Source organism: Pseudonaja textilis, chromosome Z, assembly GCF_049901715.1.
Source record: "Pseudonaja textilis isolate UNSWEBS1 chromosome Z, rPseTex1.2, whole genome shotgun sequence".
NCBI lineage: Eukaryota > Metazoa > Chordata > Lepidosauria > Squamata > Elapidae > Pseudonaja > Pseudonaja textilis.
Window position 1 is genome coordinate 113,889,553 of NC_142008.1, and position 16,018 is coordinate 113,905,570.

At 38.2% G+C, this 16,018-nt stretch overlaps 1 protein-coding gene across 1 annotated transcript; it reads left to right on the forward strand.

Moving 5' to 3' along the window:
• The first annotated feature begins 511 nt into the window (after nt 1-511).
• LOC148124289 (vomeronasal type-2 receptor 26-like) lies at nt 512-6,034 on the forward strand. The gene is made up of 2 exons (XM_087917262.1): nt 512-629; nt 5,133-6,034. The coding sequence occupies exon 2, from the start codon at nt 5,135-5,137 to the stop codon at nt 6,032-6,034; it is 900 nt and encodes a 299-aa protein (XP_087773388.1). The 5' UTR covers nt 512-629; nt 5,133-5,134.
• The last annotated feature ends 9,984 nt before the right edge of the window (nt 6,035-16,018 follow it).

Here is a 16,018-nt window from a genome sequence, read left to right on the forward strand (position 1 = left end):
AAGAATTCTTAACAGAACTCTGAAATTCTGCTAAAATTGCTGAAGTTCACCTGAAAAGCTACACAGTATATTCTTATATTTCTACTCATTTCCAGGCAAAACAACACTGTGCGAAATGTGTAAGAGCAGCAAGGAAACGGGGTTAAAAGAAATTAAAAGAAAAAAAAATTCAGTGTTGTATTTATTTTCATATTCCAGAGGAGAAAAACCTGATACAAATCAATCATTTTAATGCAAATAGTTATATTGTTTTAGTGGCTCTGGCCGTTTGGCACTTTTGATTATTTAGTTTTTATTTCCTTCAGAATATGAGACAGCCATAGGACCCAAAGGTAAATCTTGCAATAATAAAATGAGTGTCATTAATTTTTAGAATGTAGGTGAGCTCACAGAGGTATTACCTGCAACAGCTGAAATGTCAACTATCTCATCTTGTTTCAATGATAATCTGTGAGCATTGTTTCCAAATATGTTAATATATTTTTATTTCCTTCGTGGACAGATATTGCCTGTCTCCCTGTGTAATGATAATTGCCCTTCAGGTTACCGAAAGACCCCAAAAGAAGGAGAACCATTTTGTTGCTATGATTGCATTCCATGTCCACAAGGAAAGATCACAAATCAAACAGGTAAGAGATGCTATGAAAGATACCAGACGTTATCCATAATTTTAATACTTTACTCAATTTCTTAAATATGTACAACTTTTCATCACTCAATACTGCATCTTTGCTAGAAACAGTGGAATATATGACCTAAAGTTTTTCTTTTTTAAATTCTGTTTCTCTCTTGTGATTTACTATCAGATGAAAGTTTGTGAAAATAGCGAGGAAGGAAATATTCAATACCTTTCCTATTAAGGCATCTTTGATGTCCTTTGAAACTTTGGTTGAATTCAAATAATTTTGCACCAATCTTTCTCATTTTTGTGCCCGTTCTCTCCCAATTCCCTGCACTGACCTTTTTCCTTGTGCGCCCATCTACTGTTGCTGAAGCAGAGATGCCTGGCTCCAATTGCTGTCTTCCTTTTCCAACCCAGCTTCTCTGGTGAACATGTGGCTTCCTGAGCCTTTTGTAAAGCTACATTTCATAACCTTCATGATCAAAAGACCTTCAAAACACACTGCAGCTTACAGGACTTCCAGGTTGAGCCCTCCTTGCTGATGGACCATAGATTGTGACTGTCTGCAGCCATGGTCTGTGCTCTTTCGTTAAAGAGCCCCAATCATTGCAATTAGGGGCTGAAGCTGCCTTGGAGGGGTGGTTGAGTAAGGGGAAGCCACAAGACAGGTTGAGGGGAGCCGCATCTCCCCTTCTGGGCTTGGTCTTCCCCCCCCCCAAAAGATGACTGAAGTGGTGGTCCAAAATGGCCACCCCAAAGTGGAGGACTCAGCTGGATTAAGATTTGTGCAGGAGTGAAGAAAGAGGTGGATAACACCTGAGCTTGAACAATTGGGTGAAACAACTAAACAAAAAGTACCCCGGGATTAAGGTAACATTGAACTTTTAAAAAAAGAAGAGTGAGCAGCGAAAATAAAAAGGGACAGGAAATAAAATAAGAAAATAATTTTGACAGCTAAGTGGGGCTTCAAACTGGGAAAGGAAGGAGCTGGAACTAAAGACTTAATTAAATTAGACTAAAATATTTTGGCAATAAACAGGCATAAAATAAATGGACTTAAGATTGTCAAAAATAATAATAAAATTTACAAATTGGAGACTGGATTGTGTTGGAATATTGAGGTTCGAAAAACCCTAAATAAAAAGATAGGGGGGAAAGGTGAAGACTTTGTATAACAGAGAATGCCATCTTCTGACAAAAACTTGAACTCAAACAAAAGGGAAAACGTCCTGTTTCTGTATGAACTTGTGTTGATATGTTAAAGAAATATTGAAACAAATATTTCTAAGAATCTTAGAAAGTGAAAGCTGAACCAGAATAAAGAAAAAAGTAAGGAAAGACATTGTGGGATTGATTGGTGTTTTTGGTATAAACCCTGGGCTGGAACAATTAAGAACTTTAGAAAATTGGAAGAAAGAAGGAAAGTAAACGTGTTTTCTGTGGACTTCAATGATTATAAAATATAAGAGTGTGTAATGATGATATCTCTTCGGGAATTAAAAATGGAACTTAAAAATATGAGAGAATTACTACAGGAAAGAGGCGAATCACTTTGCTCTGTGTTAGAAGAAATGGAAATGGCGATTGAAGAACAAGAAGAAAGAACTTCAGAGGAGAAGGAGTTGATTCAAGGAGAAGCCATCTTAAATAACACAAAGAACAACTAACACAAAGAACACTACAAAGACGAGGGAAAAGAACGAAAGCTAAAAAGTTGAGATTTAAGAAGGTAATCAAAAAAGGGAATACCTGTGAAGTCAGGAGAGGTAGAAAGATCCAGCAGAAAAGGGGAAAGGAAGATATTAAGAAAGAGAGGGATATATACCAGAATGAGAAAAGATATGGGATAAAGAGGGGGAGGAGAGGCAGTAAGAAACAGGTGCAAGAAATAAAGAAACATGGAAATAGTAAAATGATGAAAAGCAATAATTTTTTCAGAGATAATGGCTGATGAATTAAAAAGAGTTTTCTGCAGGGTGACAAGGGGTAACAAGAATATATTTGCAATTAAAAAAATACTTAGAAAATAGGGTAATATAGACTATTAAAGGAGGGATAGATACTGATAATTCTTATTAGATGAATATACATTTTTATTTTTATTCTTAAAAGAAAAGTTAAGCTTTTTTGAAGAAACTGTAATAATTGAAATGAATGTGAATGTGTTTAAAAAATGAGGTTAATATCAGTGACCAGAAATTGAATAGTCAATTTTTCCCTTTTACTCTTTTGAAATTAGAAATAAAATTAAGGGGGACAATACGTTGTGGAATCCAAATGAAAAGATGTAATGATTATTATTGTAACTATTTAAAAATAATGGTTTATTGGGAATTAAGATGAGAGAAAAAGGTATATTTTAATCACTGAGGTGTCACACTCAAAGCAGTAAAAGGGGGGAAACGTATGCTTGTTTCTTTTTCTTATGTGTTAAAACTTGTATTAATCTAGAATCTATAGAAAGACTGTGTGATGGAAAGAAAATATGACAGATTAAAGAAATACTTAAATCAATAAACTAATACAGACTATTAAAAGGAAGGAGAGACATTGGTAACTTTTTTTTATTAGGCAAACATATATTGTTATTTTTATTTTTAAAATAAATATTAAAGGATTATATTTGAAATAATTGAAATGAAACAAAAATATGTTTTGATTGAGATTAATGTAAGAGACTAGGATTAATTTGCTTGTTCTCTCCTTTCTGAAAGTTTGGAATGGAAAAGGTAATAATAGAATTAAGTATGCATATATGAATGTATAACTATTGTCATATTTGTATGTAAAAGTGATGACCTGGAAATATGTTGTCCACTAAAAAGAGCTTTTTGTTTTTATGTGAAAAATTGAATATATTTAAAAACAACAACACTGCAGCTTACTTTGGAGATCTTGCTCTGGAACATACGCCTTTGTAAAGTATTCTATCACATAGTGGGATAAAAGGAGCACAAGACAAAATAAATAGAATTGAAATCCGGTAGAGGAAGGCCATATCCTTGCAGAAGAACAAGCAGGTTTTGGACAAAGCTGATCCACTATTGATAACTGCTTTATCTTAAACCATCTAATTGCCAAATATGCCTATAAGAGGAGACCCATTTACTGCTTTTATAGACCTGATAGCAGCATTTGATATGGTAAACAGAGACATACTATGGAGTAAACTGACATCTCTTAAAATAGAACCTAGACTGCTGGCTTTGATTAAACACAAGTACCTGTTTGAGGGTGTGGTATGGGCTAATGGGGCTCTGATTAACAGGATTCACACAAATAAAGGGGTAAGGCAAGGGTGCATCCTGTACCCATTATTATTTAGTTTATATATCGATGACAGGGTTAATGAAGGATCCCATGGTACACATGCCAATGGTACACATGCCAATGACCCTAAATACATACTGTAACAGCTTGCTCCATGCAGATGATATTATTTTATTATTGTATTCACATGTAGAAGGGGTGCAAATGAGACAGTTTATTGCTTGCAACAAACAAGATAGAAGGAAACTGGAAAGAGAAGAAATGCTGGTGCTTGCTAGAAGGTGAATAAATGCTGGTTCCTTCACACACAAGGTTTCACACACACACGCACCCCCACACATGCACACACACACACACACACACACACCCACACACCCTTGTGGGTACAAGGCAGGGTGAAAGGTAGCCAAAAGGGCTTTGGAAAAAGGAGATAGGCAGGTGTAGACATTGGCTCAGGGCTGCAAGGCTCCAAGCATGGAATATCTTCGATTGGGTGCATATATATTCAATTATCCACAATTCTCACTTAGTGATCACAATGGGGAGAAATGAGATTATGTTGACTAAGCAATGCAATTATATGACTTCTTTCACAAGTATATTCTTAGCAACTGAATATTTAGTCCAAATTATGAACCTAAATTTTTAAAAAAACTATATGGAAAATGGACTTGGTCAATTATTTTCATCTAAGTAGAAATCCATGAGACACAGTGGCTTAGTGGCTAAGATGCTGAGTTTGTTGATAAGAAGGTAGGCAGTTCAGTGGTTCGAAACCCTAGTGCTGCATAATGGAGTGAGCTCCTATTATTTGTCACAGCTCCTGCCAACCTAGCAGTTCGAAAGCATGTAAAAATGCAAGTAGAAAAATAGAGACCACTTTGGTGGAAAGGTAATAGTGCCCTGTGCACCTTCAACATTTAGCCATGCTGGCCACATTACCACTGACATGTTTTCGGACAGCACTGGCTCTTCGGCTTAGAAACAGAGATGAGCACTGCCCCCCAAAGTTGGAAATGACTAGCACATATGTGCAGGGGAATATTTGCTTTTACCTTAAATAGAAATCCACATACAGGGAGAATGCCATTACTATTATTATGATTCACATTTGTATACCATTCATTTCTGTCTTTCCCAGAGACTCATTTATTTTAACATATATTTCCATGTAATTTTTTTAAATCCCCATTCTCAGACTCTGCATCTCTTCATTTTCTATTTATATTTACTTTTACAGATATGGACCAATGCTTTCAGTGTCCAGAAGATCAGTATCCAAACAATAAGCAGAATATCTGTCTTCTCAAATACATAACTTACCTCTCTTATGAAGAAACCTTAGGAAGCAGCTTGATGACAGTGGCCATTATTCTTTCTTTTGCCACAGTTTTTATACTGGGAGTATTCCTGAAGTATCACAACACTCCTATCATTAAGGCCAACAACCGCAGCCTCTCCTACACCCTCCTCATCTCCCTCCTCCTCTCTTTCCTTTGCCCTCTGCTTTTCATTGGCAGACCCATGACAGTGACCTGTCTCCTTCGACAGACTGCTTTTGGGATCATCTTCTCAATGGCTGTTTCTTGTATATTGGCCAAAACCATCACTGTGGTTCTTGCTTTCATGGCCACCAAGCCAGGATCAAAGATGAGGACATGGGTTGGGAAAAGATTGGCCCTTTCCATTGTTCTCTCCTGCTCCCTCATTCAAACCCTTCTTTGTACTGTGTGGTTAGCAACCTCACCCCCTTTCCCAGATGTTGATATGCACTCCTTTGTTTCTGAAATTGTAATGGAATGCAATGAAGGCTCGGTTTTTATGTTTTATAGTGTCTTGTCTTTTATGGGTTTCTTGGCTATGTTCAGTTTTATTGTAGCTTTCTTATCTAGGAAACTACCAGACACTTTTCAGGAAACCAAGTCTATTATCTTCAGCATGCTTGTTTTTTGCAGTGTCTGGTTGTCCTTTATCCCTGCCTATGTGAGCAGCAAAGGGAAATATACAGTGGCTGTGGAGATCTTCTCTCTCTTGGCCTCCAGTGCTGGGCTCCTGACTTGTGTCTTTTTTCCCAAATGCTACCTCATCATTGTGAGGCCTGATCTGAATAAAAGAGAGCATCTGATAAAGAGAATTATTTAAACAATCCTGTCTTTTGTCTTTCTCCAATATGAGCTTATCATTGAATCTCATTAGGCATATTTTTTACTTGAATTAGTAAGCTTCAGCATGGCTGTTAATTCTTTAATGGGTAAGAGATTCAGAGATCTTTTGCAAAAATGTATTAAGCTTTGCTTGCAACATACTTTCTTGTCCCAGCCATTAAGGAAAATGAAACTTAAAGACAGTTCAGAAACAGAATTAATGCTATATAAAAAACTACTTTTCTTCCAGAACATCATTCTGTGGATAAAGAGGACTGCTATTTATGCAGTTCTTTAATTGGTGCCATTGTTAGGTTTACTGGTAAGGTATTTTTTTCTTTTCATGCTTTGGTAATGTTAACTGAAATATTCTTCTAGGCGGAACTCTCCTATTTTGACCTCTGGAGAATCCAGACCTCAGCATGAGTTTCTTCATCCCATTTCTCGTTCAAATTATTGATGATTCTAATCCTTTGCAATTAGATAAGTAGATAGGTGATAGATAATAGGGGAAAGAGAGAGGGAGGGGGAGAGAGAGATTCTACAATTTCATTTTTCTGACAATGGAAATAGATTTTATCTAAAGAAGTCAACTAACAGCAGTAATGATCTGTTCTTTTCCAAGGTTTTAGCCAGTATGATAGATATGAGATGAACATGAAACCTCTCTAGAGCCCTGTCTCTCTTTTTATTTCTGCTGAGGAAAAATGACCCCAGTTCCCATTACATTTTTTTCCATTGCTATTATAGTATATTGTATGGAATTGCACTGTTACCAATCCTGAAGCCCTAAATCCCTGATATTTGGAAATCCATCTCAGTGAAAAACTCCATTTCTCTATTGTTAATTACAGGTGACACATTGAGAAGGTTTCAAGATATTCTGTTAATCTATATAAAATTTATTCAATCTACAGTGATCAAGATAAAAGCCAGCTTGAATTTCTAGGCTACTATTTTTTTGTACTTCATGAACTTGTAGAATTTCATGAACATGCAGAATTATTCTTCAGTAGTTATTCATTTGTTGTGATCATGTTTTTCCCTTAGCACCCTTTGGCATATGTAACAAAAAATGACTTAATTACACCCATGGGAATAAACTGAATAATTTATGTGCAACACCCAGATAAACATATTTCTTTCCCTATTGTTTTGAATAATGAAGAAGTCTAGTGAGGTAATCATCTGCCCTGTCCTTATATTCTTGATTGACTTCTCCTTTCAATTTGGCAATTCCCTGTAACATGCAATAGAACATGACCAGTTTAGGACTTTAAGGCTAAAGGGTGCTTCAAATCTTCTTTTTGGCCTTAAAAATTATCCCACAAAAAAGCTGTAGCTCAATGACTAGAAGTTTGTTCACAACTCCCTTAGCCTTCCAGTTGAATCTTGGCTATTTATTTGGAGTGTACTGCCCAAGTCATGGGGAAAGTGAATAGACTTTTTACAGGAAGGATTTCTTATCTTACAGTTGGGATGCTGGTATTAGGGATGTTTCCTAGTAGGGTTTGCAAAGTTCCTTTTTCAAAATGCCATAGCAGTGAACCGAGTCCATTTCTTCATAAATATCATGAACCAGGAGACCTCATTCTTGGTGGTATAATTTCTCAGAGCTTTGTAGTTTCAGAGAAGATCTCATTCAGAAGACATCCTTTTGAAGATTTCTTTGCTGAATTTATGTAAGGAGTTGGGTGCTTTAGATCCCTATTAAACCTTTGTCCTGATATTACTCTGAAGTGAAGAACATACAGTTTGCTTATTGATTTTGTGGGAGAAGGAAGGTGGGGTGGATAATTTCTGCCAGATAATGATTCTTTCTTTTTAATTTCACTAATCTAAAGGAGAAGAAAGAGGTGGTGGAATATAACTGTTTGAAATATTAGATAGAAAAAGTAAATCACATAAAGACTGGGGAGTCAAAGTTCCAATCTCCTTCACTGCATTTCTTCCAAAGGAATATATTAGATAGATAGATAGATAGATAGATAGATAGATAGATAGATAGATAGATAGATAGACAGACAGACAGACAGACAGACAGATGGACAAATAAAACAAAGCTTATATAAGCTGTCGCGTTGAGCGACCGGTCTGTTGTTTCGGCTTACTGGTTGATTGCTGAATTCCTCTCAGAGAATAACCCTCGCAAGGGTGAGTTAGTCCTCGCAAGGACGAAGTTTAAAGTAACCCTCACAAGGGTGAGAAAATAGCCCTCGCAAGGGCGAGATAGCACGGGACCCTCGCAAGGGTGAGGCTAGGCAAGACTCTCACAAGAGTGATTGCCAAGCAAGCACAAGAAATAAAACACACAAAACACAAGAGATCTTAAAATGAGGCAGCACTTTGAGCCTGGGGGAGATGGGATTCCCTGGCTGCCCTGGAACAGATGGAAAAATGTCCGGGCTTCTCTTCTTCTTCTCCTCCTTTTCTCTTTTCCCAGGCTTTTTTGCTGTCCTCTTTTATTGTGCTAATTCAAGGGAGGAGGTGAGAGAGGAAATTTACAGGAAGGTAAAGAGATACAATGTTAATCTTTTTAGACCAGTCTACTTGACATGAGCCACATACTCTGTAGCTGCTATTTTGTAACTGCTATAGACAGGCATATCTTATTTTAATACACATTCTTTGTAATCTTTTATTAACTCCCTTCCTGTCAGTGCTTTCCTTCTATAATGTTCTGAACTGAATACGTGCTTTTTAGCAAGATTTCTTCCTGTGGAAAAATACAGGACAGAGCCAATGTAAAATAGTCACAATTCCTCCTTTTCTTTATTTTTTGTGCTCATGACTCTAGGTAGAGTTCTTTCTCTTCCAGAGTAGTCTCACAAGGTGGCAACAAGCCCTTCGGTTTGTTGATGCCTTGCAGAACCAGCTCATACGAGGAGAAGTCCTCATCCCCCGAGTCGTGGCTGGACCGAGTTAAGAAATTTTCATTGGGAGAAAAGAAGTTATTAATGTCTATTTTCTCCTCTGACTCTTGGTCAGAGTACCATTCCAAACTAATGGATTCACCTGAATATTGGGTTTTTGTAGAAAGTTTGATTTCAAATTGTGATTGGGACCAATATCATAATTAGACATAGATATAGAAAGACGAATTGTAAAAATATTCCCTTCATCTTCTAGACCATCCCACTGATGTCCTCCCCAAGTAAACCCAACCATCCATTGTTTTTTTGTAAGTGTCTTTCCTTTTGCAGTAAATGTGATTCTGAGTGGATTTAGTCTCTGTCCACAACAAGGCCTTGAAGAGCAGGGAAGATGTTCTTGAGCACGGGTAATATGAATATAGTCATTTTTGGTAGGCGCTTCCCACCAGATATGACCTGTGGATACACAACTCCATTTTTTACAATATCTGTCAACTACCCCACCGCAGGCAGCACAAGAAGCACCAGTACTGTGAGCAGGACAAAAATATAGTCTAAAGTTGTGAATAGGTGCTGGAGAACAGGAGCCTTGCTTGTCCCATATATCAGCTTGTAGTTCTTTATCTGCAAATTTTTCTACTCCTGTCCCCATTTCAGCAAAATCCATGAAAAGCTGAGGAAACCATGGCCATCTAGTATAATTAGTGGTGGTGTTTAAAATATTTCCTTGAAAATCAAGGATAGTCCAGGTATAATCTTGAGGTTGATGTTCATTTGTAGAAGGTTGTATGCTTCGAGGAATGCGATGATAGCCAAATCTTGGAACAGCACGAGATGCAGACCGCTTAGAGATGGAGTTGTCAGCGATGAAGACAGGTTACCCAAGATGGCGAGCTCAAGTGGGAGCTGTAGTCTTACGATGAGTGTCATCAGGGATGAGGTGGCGTCTTCGCACGACAGGTGTTTTGTAGTGAACAGGAACCCAGGAAGATGAATGATGCAATATGCATTTGGTGACATCACAGGGTGGAAAGCAGCAACGAAGATGCCATTGCAGTTTGTCTCCAGGAAAAGTTGTCTCAGAATTAGCTTGAGATGGCAATGTAGGAAAAGCAGAGGATAGTGGAGGAGATGCCACTGAAGGAGTGGAAAGTAATAGAACAGTGTGATTAAAGTATGTGTGATTGTGAAAAAATCCTAAGCAAAAATAAGATCCTATAGTAGATAGAGTAACATGTATAGTTAAAAATATTAAACAAGGAGAATAGTAATAGTGAACAGTAATGTCAGAAGTAGGAGAAAGAAAGCTACCATTGTGTTGGAAAACATAATTACATGCAGAAAGGAGATTATCTTTAAAAATAAAGGTAACAGTGTCAGCAAGAAAAGTAAAAATAGCATCAGGAGATGCCCTGAATTGAGAAAAGACAGGAAATATTGATATCAGAAGAAAAATTAGAGTTAGAGTCAGGTTTGCCATGGTAAGGTCTGACACAGCGAGCAGGAACCCAAAGCACTCGATCAGGAAGTTGGACAGCAGCGTAACCTTTTCCCCAGGTGATGAGCTGTGCAGGACCTTTCCACGCAGGATCTGGAAGCTGTCTGAAATAAACAAGAGGACGGGAAGAGGGAACTACTGGCTTGGTGAAGTGGCGAGAAGCCGCTGTGGAAGAAGGAGAGCCAGTAAGATTTAAAAAGTTAAGAGAATAGAGAGTAATGTTCAAGATGTTTTGTAACGCCGGGAGGTTCGGGGGGCCTAAGCCTTTTTTCCCTGTTTGCCAATCAAGGGCATTTTTCAGAGTTTGGTTTGCCCTTTCCACAATAGCCTGACCTTGGCTATTGAAAGGTATGCCAAATTTATGTGTGATGGCCCACTTATGGCAAAACTCAGCAAAGGGAGAACTGACATAAGCAGGACCATTATCTGTTTTGAGAATTTTTGGACATCCCAACGTTATGAATGACCGAATACAGTGATTAATAACATTTTTAGTAGCCTCTCCTCTTTGTAATGTTGCCATAATAAACCCTGAATATGTATCAACTGATACATGAATGTATTTCCAGGGAGCAAAGGGAGGATAATGAGTTACATCCATTTGCCATGTATCACAGGCTTGAGTACCCCTAGGATTAACACCTTCAGGGATACATTTGGCCTGCAAGCTACATGTTGGACATTGTTGAATTATTGCTATGGCTTCTTGATACGTAATCCCAAATTGCTGTACCAAGGCCTTCTTATTTTGATGGAAATAGTCATGACTCTCCCCAGCTGAAAGCTGTTGTGAAAGAGGAGAGGAGGCCATAATTTTACAAGCCTCATCTGCCATATGATTGCCTTCTGCCAGGAATCCAGGCAGTTGCTGATGACTTCTGATATGAGCTACAAATAAAGGTTTCCCTCGCTTTTCAGCAGTGTCTGAAGCTGTAAAAAAGTGTCATGAGAGAAGGAGGGTAACAGGAGAAATATATGCATCGAAAATATGAGCAACCATCTGAGTAACATACATGCTATCAGATATTACATTTAAAGATTCCTGTGGAAAAGAGACAAGGCCAAAGAAAAAGCAGCTAACTCAGCTTGTTCTGCTGAGTTCTGTGGGGCAGTTAAACATTTGTTCCATTGAGCATTTTCACACCATGCACATGCTCCAATATTTTTTGAACCGTCAGTAAAGACAGTTAAGCCTTCCTTCAATGGCTGTTGGACAAAAGGTGATTGTAAAACAAAGGAACTGTCTTCAACACCTGCAGTCATGAATCAGATGGAAGGTGGCATGACACTTGGCCACACCAATCTTCCAATGCATCCTGCAGTGTTGTGGAAGTCTGAAAAGAGGTTCCCATTGACTAATCTTAAAAGGAATATACAATGTAAAAATATCCATTCCCATCAGGGCTTTGGTTCTCTTGCGCCCTTTTTGTATAAGAAAAGCCATTTGTGCTGCTTTAGTAAAAATAGAGGTTTTTGGAGTATGTGGTAGGTGTAACCATTCCAAGAAATGAAGATTTTTTGCATTAGATACTTGAACAATTATTGCAGTCAGTAATTGATGAGTGGAAATAATAGCAAGAGAAGGTGGTGTGTCTGCAAGTGCACGGTTTACCCATTGAGTTGCTAGGGCTGTGTTTACTTGCTTTAAAGCTTCTAGATGCTGAGCTGAAAGATAGACCTTATCTGCAGGATTTTTTAATCCTACTAGTGCTTGAAAAAGCGGTGATAGCATCTGTGTGGTTAGAGCAAGATATGGTCTAGCCCAGTTAATAACTCCCAAGTACTGTTGTAATTGAACCAATGTGGTTGGCTGTGGAAGTGTTGGTGAAGGAATATGTGGAGATGCTGAGGAAGCTAAAACCTTGTGACCTAAATATTGCATTGGGTAGTGAGACTGGATTTTTTCAGGTGCTATATGTAACCCTGCTTTTGCTAATGTGGTCAAGAGGATCGGAAAAGTTTTTTGTACCGTCCCCTTTGGCCCATCAGCTGCAATTAAGATATCATCCATGTAATGATATACAAGAAAATTAGGAAATTGAGATCTATAAGGATGCAGAGCCTCATTGACAAAACATTGACACATAGTTGGTGAATTAAGCATACCTTGTGGAAGAACTTTCCATTGATACCTAGATGTGGGTTTAGAGTTATTGAGTTCTGGCACTTAAATGCAAAGATGATTCTATCCTTTTGTTCCAGAGGTATAGAAAAGAAACAGTCCTTTAAATCTATTATTATGAGATCAAATCCAGCTGGGATCAAATTAGGATTAGGCAGACCATTGAGTGTAACAGAAAGAGTTGGTTTTAAAGCTTGAACAGGTTTCTGCAATGCAAACAAAGAAAGAGGTTCAAAAAGAGGCAAAATTATAAGTGTAGCAACTACTGTCCCCCTTTTTAAAGAAAAGCAACGATCTCCTATTGCAGCCAATGCAAGATTATTAAGAGCAGAAGAATCATATAAGTAAGGAGCTGCAACCACACCCTCTATTGTAAGAGAAGAATTGGGAATAAGCAAGACAGGTGTGGAAGGAGGAAGAGGTTTGAAAAGCGTTGTAGTTAAAGGAAGAGTAAGAACAGCACCAGGATCATCATACACAAGATCCTCTAACAATACCACAGGAAACGTTGTGGCAGTTAGTTCAGCCTTTGTGGCGGGGCTAGCTGAAGACCCCTCAATTAGTTTCCCGAAGGCTGTGAAGGAGAAGGATTAGAATAACAATTTGAAGCCCAATGATAGCCTTTCCTGCAGCGAGGACAGATAGTTTTGGCTTAGATGAAGAGGGTGGACCTCTGGTTTGGCCACGAAAGCAGCTCCCTCCCCTGGCTTTCGACATTGATTTTTAAAATGTCCTGGCTTGCCTCAGTTAAAACAATTGCCATTGCGTGTTAAAGCAAAAGCATCAGGAGGAGAAGTGGTAGCAGAATTAGGATTTGGTAATGAAGCTGTGATTGCAGTAAGCATAGAAAAAAGCATTTTCCAATCATACAATAACATAACTGTATTAGCTGTAACCAAAGAATCAAGTATTCCCTAGTAAAAGGAGAATGCAATCCATAAGTTGTAGCTGCATCTTTTATATTTTTCAAAACTTTAAACTCAATGTTACTATGAACATTTCCTCCTCCCCCGGGATGATAGTCATAGGATAAGCAGAAGGTTCTTCTGTTTCTAAAGATAGAGGTGATGACAAAAGATTAGTTATGATTCCTCCCATAGGATTCATAATAGGAGAATCAGAAAGAGAAGAAAGAGCAGGAGGAGGAGGGGAAGAAATATCTGAATAAGGAGGTGGTAGGGAAGAATTTGATTCCAAATGAGCTGCAAGAGGCTTAGAAGTTTTTGAATTAGAAGAGTGGGAGTCAGAAGAAACAGGAGAAAAGGAATTTTCAGGAAGACTAGTAGGAGGATATATAGTTGTTATAGCAGCCATTATTGCTCTCCAAGAAATAAGTATATCCATGGGAGCCCTGGGAACTTTATGTAAATATTTTCCTAATTTTTCCCAGTGAGAATGGCTAAGAGTTCCAGCAGATGGATAGGCTGGACAGTGTGCCTCAATATAAATTATAAATTTATTTAAAGATTTTTTAGAAATAGGGTACACAGTGGTACCATTGGTTTTTTGAAAGGAATTAGCTTTCTTCACTAGATTATAAAGTTCGTCCCTATGCCCTGACGAAACTTGAGAAATCGAGGAGCCCATACTTACTTTTTTTTGTCGACGTAGCCTATACCAGGCGAAGAAGAATGAAGTGAAGAAGATGCACTTCTAGACAAAAGTCACACCTTGGAACCAGAAAGGCGAAGGGATCCCAGACGATTAGAGATCCTGGACGAGCCCCCAGCTGTCGCGTTGAGCGACCGGTCTGTTGTTTCGGCTTTCTGGTTGATTGCTGAATTCCTCTCAGAGAATAACCCTCGCAAGGGTGAGTTAGTCCTCGCAAGGACGAAGTTTAAAGTAACCCTCGCAAGGGTGAGAAAACAGCCCTTGCAAGGGCGAGATAGCACGGGACCCTCGCAAGGGTGAGGCTAGGCAAGACTCTCACAAGAGTGATTGCCAAGCAAGCACAAGAAATAAAACACACAAAACACAAGAGATCTTAAAATGAGGCAGCACTTTGAGCCTGGGGGAGATGGGATTCCCTGGCTGCCCTGGAACAGATGGAAAAATGTCTGGGCTTCTCTTCTTCTTCTCCTCCTTTTCTCTTTTCCCAGGCTTTTTTGCTGTCCTCTTTTATTGTGCTAATTCAAGGGAGGAGGTGAGAGAGGAAATTTACAGGAAGGTAAAGAGATACAATGTTAATCTTTTTAGACCAGTCTACTTGACATGAGCCACATACTCTGTAGCTGCTATTTTGTAACTGCTATAGACAGGCATATCTTATTTGAATACACATTCTTTGTAATCTTTTATTAACTCCCTTCCTGTCAGTGCTTTCCTTCTATAATGTTCTGAACTGAATACGTGCTTTTTAGCAAGATTTCTTCCTGTGGAAAAATACAGGACAGAGCCAATGTAAAATAGTCACAATAAACTACTTGCAGCAGAAATCTTTCCAAAAGAACTTTCCAAATGAGCAACTCTTTTGAAGTTAACTATTTTGTACTATGTCTATGAAACTACCAAGTATTTTATTTTAGAAATACCAAAAATGTTTCTCATATGTACAAATTGTCCCATGGAGTTACTGAAGTTTGCAAACAATGGGCAACTTCCTTCACATTACCACACATTATTTCTAAAGAATGGCAAAGATGATCCATACTTAATAAATAGTAGGATTAGTTTTGGCTGTTGTATTTTCTGTCAAGGAGATTAATGGAAATCCCCAGATCTTATCCAACACCACCTTGGGCTTTAACATCTATAACAACTATTTTAATCCAAAACTTACATATGCAGCTACAATGGAAATTCTCTTCACACCAGGCAGATTCATCCCAAACTATAGATGTGATTTCCAGAACAACCTGGTAGCAGTCATTGGAGGACCCAACTCAAATGATTTTCTTTGTGTATCAACTGTTTCGAGTGAATACAAGATTGCACAGGTAGTGTTTCCTTTCATGAACAGGAAAAAAAAAACTGCCCACAATGCCTCCTCATATAAAGCCATTGTGGTGCAGTGGTTAGAAGGCTGATTCCACTCATTACCAGGAGTTCGACTTTGAATGGTTCAGCTTTCCATCCTTCCGAGGTCGGTAAAATAAGGCCCCAGATTGTTGGGGACAATATGTTGTAAAACACTTAGAGTGTGCTGTAAAACACTATGCAATGATATATAAGTTTAAGGGTTATTGTTATCACTCTTGTATTGGATAAGAAATATTTTGAGAACTGTGGGATGGGTATTGGCAGATATCTAATATGTCTTCAAAGAAACTACGTAATTGCCTCGTTCATCTTTTCTGCAGACAAACACATTGCTAACAAACTCTATTGACATCGAAGTGTTTGTTGGATAGAAAATTCACAATAAAATCAGGGCCACATGTACCTAGTTTATTTCAAGCATCACAATGATAAGAGGCAAACTAAGTCCTGCTTTACTGGGGAAATTTATTTCTTATAGGATAAATCCTTGTCCTTTCTTGGTTTCATTCG

What these genes read in the sequence shown, in the direction of transcription:
- LOC148124289 (XM_087917262.1), top strand. Translation starts at nt 5,135, where the DNA reads ATGGACCAATGCTTTCAGTGTCCAGAAGATCAGTATCCAAACAATAAG.